General features: G+C 61.2%; 1 protein-coding gene across 1 annotated transcript; it reads right to left on the bottom strand.

The window, feature by feature from the left end:
• Nucleotides 1–5,914: 5,914 nt before the first annotated feature.
• LOC130683097 (NUT family member 2B-like) lies at nucleotides 5,915–8,782 on the bottom strand. The gene is made up of 4 exons (XM_057499367.1): nucleotides 8,225–8,782; nucleotides 7,594–7,710; nucleotides 6,437–7,271; nucleotides 5,915–6,135 (listed from the first exon to the last, which is right to left on the bottom strand). The coding sequence occupies exons 1-4, from the start codon at nucleotides 8,780–8,782 to the stop codon at nucleotides 5,915–5,917; spliced, it is 1,731 nt and encodes a 576-aa protein (XP_057355350.1).
• Between the last annotated feature and the right edge of the window lie 2,310 nt (nucleotides 8,783–11,092).

Here is an 11,092-nt window from a genome sequence, read left to right as displayed (position 1 = left end):
GGGGCCCAGTGTGGCGGGCCGAGGACGGGAGGGGCTGACGGCAGCACTGTGAAAGATGACGCGAAGCTGCCAAGGTTGACGGTCCCCTGCGGGCCCGGCACTGGAAACGCTGTCAAGACAGGAGAGGTGCTGAGAGAATCTGTCCTGGGAAGGGTGCCCGGGACTCAGGGGCCGGTCTGCTGGTGGAACCGGGCAGGGCACAGCTGTCCGCAGGGGACAGTCAGGCCCCGACCAGCTGAGACCGTTCCCCTGGAAATGTCTGCCCCACCCGGGTTCCCGGCCCACTCTGCCAAGAAGAGACCTCCCAGCAGGTGCTGCGTTTGTGCCACCAGACCCTGGCCTCATGGCTCTCTCCACACAAGACTTGCAGACACCTGCCTGCGGGGACGACCCCGACCACAGCCCGTGAGCCGCAGGGCACTCATCCCCGAGGTATGGTCCGGGCCCTGGGGCCTTGAGACCCGGCAGTGTCTAAAACACCGGGGCCCACGCCCCTCTGCTTTGCGGTGCCCGTGCCCACATAAATCCCTCTCTTTCTTGCCTGACACAGCACACGAACGCACTTGAAATGTCCCTCTGCACAGGAAAGGCCCCGGGACCCTGACTGACATAACCCATCCAGAACCACCCACAGCACACCCTTAACATGGGCCAGGGTCCCTGCCACCGCTCAGGAGCTCCATTCCCAGGAGAGGGTCAGTGGAGGAGGTCTCGTGTGCCCTGAATTCTGTCACTCGACAACCAGTGTGGGCTGCAGAGCCTGGGAAAGGGCTGGCAATGGAGAGCAGAGGGCAGTCAGGGGAGGATCCCTCCGCTTTGGAAAGGAATCAGCACGTGTAGATGTCCCACGGGACAGGCAACCATACTCCACGTCCACTATCATCCCTGGGTTAGTGACTCGCACACAAGCAAACGCCTCATCTCAAAGGTGAAACGCAAAGCTCAAGTCTGTGAGACACTGGACAGGAGGAAGTGGCTCTGCAGAACTGAGTCTCCTCACAGGGAGAAGGATTCAGGATGACTCAGGAACCCAAGCCCTATCCTGCTGGCGTCACCCAGCTGCCGTGTCCCCGTTGAGCCCAACAACAGCCCACTGCCCAGAGGAGAAGAGCTCTGGCTGGAGGGAGGGCGGGAGGTCGGGGCTCCGGCAGCCAGGGGACGCTGTGGCCTTGCTCGTGGAGAGAACATGTGCCTGCAGACTTGGCCATAGATAGGGCCCCTGGACAATTTTCTGGCTCAGGCCAAGTCTCTCTACCTCTCCTAGCGCACTGTGGGGTCTGGTAAAGTGCAGTTCAGATCCCTTGGGATGACATCGTGGGGCAAGCACTGTGCCCCGGAGGGTGACTCAGGGCTGGGCTTTCCCGGGACACCCTCCACTCTATGCGGCCACTACAGCCTCCCCAAACGCAGGGTCCACGGCGTGTCTCCTTTCTAGAAAGCAGCAGCGTGTGGGCGGCGGTCCCTTCTCCCTGCTCAGGGCGCTTCCCTTGGGTCACCTGACCCACCTCCAGAAGCCACCTCCCCAGGGCTTCCTCAGCTTTCCAGAGCACCCCCCCACCAAGCAGGTGAGATACCCTGGGGCCCAGAGCTCTCTGCCCCCTTGACGGTCTAACCACTGTGCCCGGATAACAGTCACATTTGAATCCCAGGGACCGGTGGGCGGTGGCCCCTGAAACACTGCCACCCAGCCTTCAGGCCTTACCTCCTCCTGAAGTCATCACCACAGGCTGAGATCCGACCACAGCCGCTTGGCCGTTCCACCTGGGGAACCGAGTCCAGGACCAGAGAGCAGCCTCCTCCACCAACTGCTCAGGATCCCACTCAGCCAGGGCAAGTTTGAATGTAAACAGGCCTAGAATGTAGGGGCCCAAGACACTCTGCAGTGGGGGAGGGGCAGAGGGCAGGCGGGCTGGGGGCACGAGGGAGGGGGAGACATTCCACGGGCACTCTGGCAGGTGGGCAAGAGCACAGGTGCTCTTCCAGCTTCCAGCGCCACACCCTCGGTGGGTGCCTCTCTTGGCCGCTTACAAATCGTTTTTCCGCCTCACAGCACCAAGGTCCTAGCTGATGTTCCCGCTACTTTCATTCTGTGACCATCCACCTAGTTTGCGGCCAGGGCCCCACTGCTTCCTACTGCCCGTCACTGACTTCCACAGAGGCTAGGCTTTCTGAACCCATGGGAACAGGTGCTCTGATGAGCACACAGGTACTCATGGCCACGGGCGGCCCTGCGTTTGAAATGGGGATGTCTGTGCAGCCGCGGCCTGTTCGGGGCACTGTGCCCATCGCGCTTCAGGGAGCAGCCCGTGCGTCCCCAGGGCTGTGTGTGGAGGCCCTGCAGACCCCAGCCAGGCCCCCGTTGTTGGAAAGGCCCATGCCATCAAAGAAAGGCCCTGCGGCCTCCACGTCCAAGACCAGAAATTCCTCCTTCGCGTTTCTTGGAACATCACCCTCCTGTTAAATACGTTTTTTACCTTTTCGATGGTTTTAATGTACTATCTCACACAAGTAAGACCTTCGCATGATTCACAGTCCATTGTAAACACGGAAAGTACAGTGGCGAGTCCTCCTTCCACCTCTTTCCCAGCAGCCCAGATCTCTGTCCACCGGGAACCAGTGTCATCTGATTGTGCAGATCTTCTCAGACATGTGCTATGTGGCCAAAGGCAAATGCATTCTCTTCTTATTTTTTAAATGCTTTCAGTTTTCTCTTCTGGTGAAAATTCATTTATGTTCTGATATATTTGCAGATATTTACAGCCTTGCAAGCAAGTCACAGTGAGCTTTATTTAACAGAACTCCTGCTGGGGATTGAAAAAAGAACAACTTGCAGACATCTCCCAGGACTTGGGTTTTTATCATGGGAAACCTTAGATGATTTTCACCAAGGAACTTCATATTCAGAGGGATGATGAAGCAAAGCATGGTACTGAGACACTCACGAGAGGCAGGCTTCCCTCTTGCTTCCTCCACCAATTGTGGACAAGATTCTCCCTCACGGCTTTCATGTGGGATTTGCTTGTTCTTCTCAGGACCACCGACTGGAAAACTGCATTGTGGAAAAACTATCTCGTCCCAATTCCACACCCCTTTTTATATGACTCCATCAAAAAGCCTAGGCTCCAGAAGCAGATAGAATTGTTAGCGCAAATGTGTTTGACAACACCAGCCATGCGAGGGGGAGATGACAGTCCTCTGCACTCTGATTTCTGACCATTCCTGCAGGAAGGCCAGGGGCGGGTGTCTTTCGAGCAAACAAAAATCTCCAGACGTGGGTCTCAGGCCTTAGCGGACAGAGGATCTTCCTCCCAGTCAGGGAGGAGCAGCAGAACGGGGAGATCACGTGTGCACACAAGGTTTTAGTGTGGTAGGTGAAGCTGCGGAGTTGAGACCCGGTACCCACCTTGCAACAGGCTGGACGGGTGTGTGCAGCTTCTGGGAATGCATTAGAAACTCAAGTCCCAAAGTGGCTTCTGCTGCCTGTCTTTTTCATTGCCAGCTCAAGGGCTGCAAAATTCCCTCCGGAAGAGGAGGGGAGTAAAGCTACTCCTACGCTGCCTGCTGTGCAACTTCAGTTGGCCCCTTGGCCCGTGTGGATCCTTGTCAGAGCGCCATGCTCACGGAGGAGGGTGTTCCCGCCACCCTCCACCCGGAGGCGTGGCCGCGGGGAAACCTGCATGCACTCAGCAGGTGCCGTGAAGGGGACACGTAGTGCAGCAGGCCCGCGGAAGAACCCCGAGTGTTTCCCTGGTGGGTCTAGAGCTCTGAGCGAGGAGTGTTCTCTGAGAGTGATTTTTATGTTTTAGGTACTAGTCCACTGTGAGACGTATGTTTTGCAAATGCTTGCTCCCAGTCTGTAACTCGTCTTTCCATCTTGTTAAGGCGATCACTGGCAGAGCAAATGTTTTTACTATCGATGAGGTCTGGCGGGAGGCTCCCGCCAGTCTCTCGGGAGGGCCGCCCCTGGACTCGGGGGCGGGGCGCGAACCTAGGGAGGCAGCCTGCTGCCCGTGAGGCCTGTGAGACAGGACGGCTGCGAGGCGGCCAGCCTGCGGTGCGTGGGCGGCCGAGTGCAGGGTGCGGACTGGGGGTGCGCAGTCCGCAGGCGGCGGAAAGGAGGCTCGGCTCCGATGCCCCGGGACCCTGAAGCCGGGTCCTGCCAGCCGCGGATTCCCGCTGCGCCTCGCGCGTCGCGCGCACGCGCGCCACACGCCCAGGGAGCGGGCTCCGGGCGCGCGGACCAGCGGATCCAACGGCTCCCAGGATCCCTTGCGGCGGACCGCTCGGGCTGCGCGCGAGCTCGCGGGGCGGGGCCAACGGCAGAGCAGCCGGTCGGGGGTCCGTAGCGGCTACCTCGCCCGGCGCGTGAGGGAGCGTGGCTGCCGCGTCCTGGCTGCCGAGGGGCTAGGCGTCTACCTGGGGGCGGGGACACGCGGGCGGCTGCCGGCCTCCAACACCTCGCGGTCTCTCCGCGCGGAGCTGCTGTGGCCCCGGCTGATGACTCAGAAATCAAAGGGGTCATAGCAGATAATTATGGACAGCTATGTGCCAACAAATTGGATGACCTGGAAGAAACGGATAAATTCTTAGAAACATAATCCACCAAAGCCGAATCAAGCTCAAATAGAAAGTCTGAACACACCAAGAACAAATGAGATGGAATCAATTTTTAAAAGCCTCCCCAAACAGCAAAGTTCAAGATGGCATGGCTTCACTGGTGAACTCCACCGAACACTTAAAGAGAAATGTAAAAAGTCCTTAAATGGTTCCAAAAAACTGGATAGGAGGGAGCACTTACAAACTCATTTAGATGACCAGCATTACCTGACACTGAAGCTAGACAGGACAATACAATACAATAAAATTACAGGCCAATATCCCTGATAGGCATAGATGGAAAAATCCTCAACAAAATTGTAGCAAATCAAATTCAACACCACATTAAAAGGATCATACACAATGATCAAGTAAGATTTGTTCCTGGGATATGAGGACAGTTCAACATACCCAAATGAATGTGACACACTGAATTAACAAAAGGAAGGAATAGTATAAGCTATCTCAATTGATGCAGAAATGGGACTTGAGAAAATTCAGCACCCCTTGCACGGTACAAACTCTCAACAAATTGGGTGTAGAAGGAATGTACTTCAACACAATAAAGGCATATATGAGAAACCCACAACAAACATTCTCACTGATGAAAAACTGAAATCTTTTCTTCTAACATTAGGCAGAAGGCAAAGGTGCCCACCCTCACTGTTTCTATTCAATAGCACCGAAAGGCCCACTCAGGGGAATTAGGGGAGAAAAAGAAATAAAAGGCATCCAAATCAGAAAAGAAGTAAAACTATCTCTGCTCATGCATGTCATGATCATACATGTAGAAAACCCTAAAGTGTCAACAGCAAAATCTCTTAGAACTCATAAACCAATTCGGCACACTTGCAGAACACAAAATCAACATACAGGAACCAGTCATGTGTCTAAACAAAAGCACCAAATTACTCTGTTCACAGAGGGTCCAGCCCTGGGGGGGAGGCGATGGGACAGCAGTGTGGGCATCGTTGAAATGCAAAGGCCCCGAGGCCAGCCTCTCAGGCCACAGCTACATGGGGCCTCCTACCTCAGTGGAGGAGACGCTTCTGCACAGAAATGCCCCAGAGAGACAAGGTGCCCCCCCTGCCCAATCTCCTTTCTGAGTGCCCCGATTCTCCTCCCAGCCCGATGCCCTCTCTGTGCTGAGGGAAGAGGGACTGTCCACCAGCCCACACATTTCATTCGCCCACCGAGGCCGGAGGATGGGCCTTCTACATCGGTTGTGGAGCCTTTCCCCTCATGACATGCCTTTCCTCTCTGCTCAGCCCACCAGGAGACCCTGATGTCTGAGCATCCCCCAGTGCCCCAGCCCGCTTCAGCGAGAAAGGGAGGGCCCCCCTCTGGACAACTGCTGTCTGCAGGCTCTGTCCAGAAAGTGGGCTGGTGCTGCAGAGGGCACAGGGCCAAAGCAGCGGCCATCCTTAGACGACTGGGGTCCTGTGATGACGCTGTGTCCTGGGGACTCCCAAAAGCGGCCTCCAGGAGAGCAGGGGTGGGGCGGGGGATTTATGGGGGTGGTGGGCTCTCGGGAGCCATCTGGAGAATGCACATGAATGTGGAGGGGGAACGGGGACATCATCGCCTTGGGTCCCGGAGCCCGGGACCTTCTTGCTTTCGGCGCCCCTTCCCATGGAGAAGCCCAGATGCCACCAGGGGCAGAGACCCAGAGCATTTCGTGACAAAACAGGCTTTATTTGCATTTGCATACAAGGCCCAAATGGGCTGAACCCCCCCCACCGCCCCACACCTTTCCCACCACCCTCTTATCCCAACCCCAACCAGCCACCCCCAGGGGACCCACCCTCCCGCCTCTCCCACCCCTCCCTCCCTGTCCCACAGCAGCCAGGATCAGGACTGGGATGTGGAGGAGCCCGAAGCTGCCCTGGAGGGCCGGCTCCTCCCTCCTGGCTGCAGGGCCGCTTCCTACCCTTCCCTGTGATGAAAGGGTCCCCCCTTCTCTTCTGGGGCTGGGAGGGGCGGCCCAGCCCCAGAGCCAACGCTGGAGCCCCAGCGACCCTGAGGATGGCCCCTGGCAGGGGTGTCTTCCCAGCAGGGGCTGGGCCTGCACGCGGGGCCCGACTGCTGGCCTTGCCAGCTGGAGGGCCAGCGGGGCTGAGGCCCGGCTTGTGGGGAGAGCGGGCCTGGGGTACTCCACGGCGGAGGAGGTCTGAGCCCGGAGTAGGACTCTGGGGCAGTCCCCAGGATGGCAGCGTGTGCTGAGAGGCCAGGAGGAAGGCCAGGCTGGGGAGCTCCTCCTCGCTCTCACTGGGCCTGCCCGTGGGCCCCAGGGGCTCCCGAGCAGGACAGGTCTCTCCCGGAGCAGTGGCGAGTCTGGGCCCCAGGCTGGGGGAAGTGTGGCACCAAGCCTGGGGGGCAGGGGGCCGCCAGCCAGGCTTCATGGGAGGGGGCTCCTGGCGTCCTGGAGAGGCAGCGAAGGCTTTGGGCCCGGACACACCAGCATCTCCTCGGCTGTGCGCCTGGCGCTGCCCGCAACCAGCCTCTGGTGGGAAGGCTTGGTCGCTGGCCCCTACCTGGGGGCCGTGGCTGTGCCTCTGGGGATCCTGGCTGGCCACAGGGCCAGAAGGCCTTGAGTCCGCTCGGGGTGTGCCGTGACTCGGGGGGCCCCGCACACCCTCCTCCTGCTTCAGTTCCAGGAGTCGCTTCTGCTCCAGCTGCGAGGAGGGTGGGCACCGTGAGGCGGCCCGAGAGGGGGAGGCGGTGCCACGCCAACGACAGCCGCTGCGGCTCTCCTGCCAACCTCACCCTCCAGCTTGGTGCCCCGGCCTGCGTCCTCCCTCTCCTCCCCGGCTCCCCACATCCTCTCCCTGCCGTACTCCTGCCCGGCCCCCACCCTCAGAGAGGCCCTCCCTGCCACTTCTGCCATGCAACGCAGGGGGACGGTCAGGAAGGAATCCTGTCCTGGGCTCCCCTGCCCTGGCACACCCGGGGTGCCCCTCTCCAGGCTCACCTGTTTCCTTCCCTTTCCCAGCTCACCTGTGCCAAGGACAGTCCTTCCTCCTGCTGCAGCTCCTCAGCGAGGGCCAAGAGATCCAGCTGGGCTTCCGGGCAGGGCAACTCCGCCAGGAAGCGTGGGTGCAGCACTGCGTCCACCTGGCCCAGAAGGAAGAGGCTGTGAGCATCCTTGGAGGGAATCCCCTGGGCATCCAGAGGACCCGGAGGGCGACGGAAAAGCAGAGACCAGCCCCAGCCTCCACAACAAGGGGCTGTTGGAAAGACGTGGTCACGGTCCCCGACCACAGGCACACATGCACACGCACAACATATACACACGTATATGTGTGCATGCCACACACCCCACACGAGACGTGCACGCAAACATATGCACAGCCACACAAGTATATATACCGGTACCTATGCACACACACAAGCACGCACACCAACACCCCGCACAACCCTGGCTCACCTGGGTTACCCCTGTACAACACGCAGACACACACACACATATACACAGCTACATATGCACACACACACACACACACACGCACACGCCAGAGCTCAGGAATAAGAAACAACTCAATTCCAGCTGCCTGGGCACCACCCCGACCTGGGTGGTAGGAGTGCCGCTCCCCGAAATCCTGTAGCACCCGGGCCAGGGCCAGCCTACCTTGTTGAGAAAGTCTTCCTGGGCACAAAGCTCATTGATGTAGGTCAGGAGACCCGGGTCTGGATAGAGGCCCCCCTCTCCCTGTGGCGGCTTGGAGCTATCTTCCCCATGTTCTCCGCCGGGCAGCCCCTGAGCTTGGCCGCCGGGCCCCAGCAGCCCCTCCATGATCTCCAGGAACTCTGTCACGGCCTCGAGGGGGATCTCCGTCGGCGCCTCGGTGTGCGGGCTCCGCCGGCATCGCGGTGGCTGGGCGGTGGCGAGCTGGGCCATGGCGCCGGCCTTCTCGCGGATGCGTGCTGAGGAGGGTGCAGGGAAGGAGTGTGGGTGGCCCGGCCGCACCTCCCCAGCCCTGAGCGTGCTCAGGGAGTACCGAGCTCGGGGACATTCCCGTGGGGGGTCATGGCCAGCTGGTCCGCAGGCACCAAGGTGTGGAAGTGGACACAGGGCCTCTGAGGGCTTCATGCTGGGGTGGCGGGAAGGAGGCCCGCCCTCCTCCCAGCCCCCAGCCCCTTCCAGCACCCTCTGTGGGTCTCTGACCAGGGCAAGGGGGGTGGCCATGTCCTAAACCTGGCCCATTCCCGTCGGGTCCAAGGGAGACCCCACGCTACTGGTGGCATCGAGGTCACTGCCCAATGCCCCCGGGATGAGGAGGACCGTGTTGGGGACCGCGGCCTTCCCAGGCTCCCACTGCCTCTGGCCTTTGGCTCCGGGGGAACACGGTGGCATACCTCGCTTCTGGCCCCGCTCTGGGGTTGAGGGCACCCGAGCAACAGGCCTGAGGGGTGCTGGAGGAGGTACGCCCTGCGCCGCCTTCATCCACTGTGCGTTCTGACAGTGTCTCGCCTCCTCGGCCTCGAACTCCATGAACCTGGGGCAGGGGAGGCACGGCCCCTTGAGGAGGAGGCCTCCCGGGCCCAGGCAGGGAAGCAGTCAATGGAGAGGTCAGACGGCTAGGTCATGGGGTGTCATGGCCCTGGCCGTGGTGGGGAGGCAGGCTGCCTGGGGCACCCGACCCCATGTACAGCCCCAGGGCCCGAGTCTGAACCCCACCCCCCAATGTCATGAGACCTTCATGTCTAGACAGAAAAGGTCAGCGTCTGGCCAGGTGGGGCTCTGGGGCAGGGGAAAAGAGTAGCCAGCCTCCCAAAGTGGGGGGCGTGCTTCCAGAGGGGTACAGGTCTTCATCCAGCCCTTGGCCCGGGGCCCTGACTCACCTTCCCGCCATCACATAGTAGATGCTGCGCTCTGACTTGCTTAGACAATGCCACTCCTGCACGCCCCGCTGCAGGACCTCCTCCCGGGTCATGGTGGGGTTCTGGCGGGCCAGGGTCCGAAGCACTGGGCTGTAATTTGCCCACTGCGGTCAGTCACCATCTGCAGCCCGGAACCTGCCCACCCCACCTCACACTGTGGAGCCCGCATCCCCAGCACGGAGGACTAAGCCCAGGAGGAGACCGGCAGGGTCTCGGCGGTAGAGGCCAGCCTTCCGGGCCACTGTGGTGCCGCCTGACTCCACAAGCCTCCGCCACGGACTGCGGCCGCCCGTGCCCTCACACCGCAGCTGCCCACTGTGGCCTGGAGAGCGGGGCTGCTCCTCAAATTGGCCCTTTCCGGCTAACAACGGCAGGCGTCCAATGGGCGAGCACAGGCCACGCCGTCAGACACCCTGCCTGGACAGCCCAAGGCGCGTGCTCTGCAGGCCTCTGAATGCAGTGGAGTGGTGTGTCAGGAGGGGCCCGGCCATGGTGGGGCTGCCCCGCTCTGGGCTCCGAGTGTGCCGCCCCCCCTGCACCAGTCCCCCCGCCTCTCCCGGCCTGGACCCTGCACCCAGGAGGGCAGTTGGGCAGAGAGCTGTCTCCTGGGCCCTGGGGTCCCCCGCCCTCCCTGAAGGGATGCCCAGGCATCATCCCCTCAGCCCCGTGTTAAAAGGGGACAGAGCCCTGAGAGCGCAGCCTCCAACCCTGGGCCTGCCGGCCAGGGGCCCCACTGTGAGCCCGCAGCGAGCCTGTGGTGAGCATTGCGGCCAGAGGCCGGCTGGCTCACAGGGGCCGCCCGCGAGATGCGGCCTAAAGGATGTCACCACCAGAAGTGACCGCCTCCCGACAACCAGCCCGGTCAGAGCGAGGACGACACGGCCCTTGATCCAGGCTGGACACCGTGGCTTCCCCGTTGGACGACACTCACATGAGGAAGCAGGACAGTGCCTCCGCATCGGGAGTCTGGGGCAGGTGCCTGCGGGCCAGGGGCTTGCAGTGCTGCCAGTGCCGGAACTTTTTGTTCACGCTGGTGCGGTGGCAGGCGTTCCCGGGTGAGGCGGTGGGCTGCGAGCAGGCCGGGCCGCTGTTCCTAGCAGCCCCAGGTGGACGAGGCCTGGCCATCGCTGGGAGCTCGCCAGAGGCCAGCTGGGCAGCTGGCACTGCAGCTCGAGGTGGACGGTGCAGGGACCAGCGTCCATCGCTAGCCTGGGTGCTCCAGGCAGGAGGGGCGGGCAGGATGGTCTTCCCTCCCGAGGCCGCCAGGAACTGGGGCACAGGACACACAGCACCCCCACAGAGGGCCCCAGGAGTGCTCCCATGGAGAGGGGCCCGAGTCACGACAAAGGTCTGAGGCAGGGGAGGCCTGCACGGGCCTCTGTTCCGGCCAGACGTGCACAGTGATGTTGCAGGCCCCAGGCCAGCCTGAGCCACAGCTGGCCTGTCCTGCCACCAACGGCGTGCTGGGGAAAGCCGGCAGCACCAGGGTGCTTCCTGGGGGGCAACACTGGGCCCAGGAGGTTCGGTGGGTGCTGCTGCCAGGGGGCCCAGTGTGGCGGGCCGAGGACGGGAGGGGCTGACGGCAGCACTGTGAAAGATGACGCGAAGCTGCCAA

The sequence above is a fragment of the Manis pentadactyla genome, chromosome 3 (assembly GCF_030020395.1).
Source record: "Manis pentadactyla isolate mManPen7 chromosome 3, mManPen7.hap1, whole genome shotgun sequence".
NCBI lineage: Eukaryota > Metazoa > Chordata > Mammalia > Pholidota > Manidae > Manis > Manis pentadactyla.
This window is presented reverse-complemented; position numbering and strand designations above follow the sequence as displayed.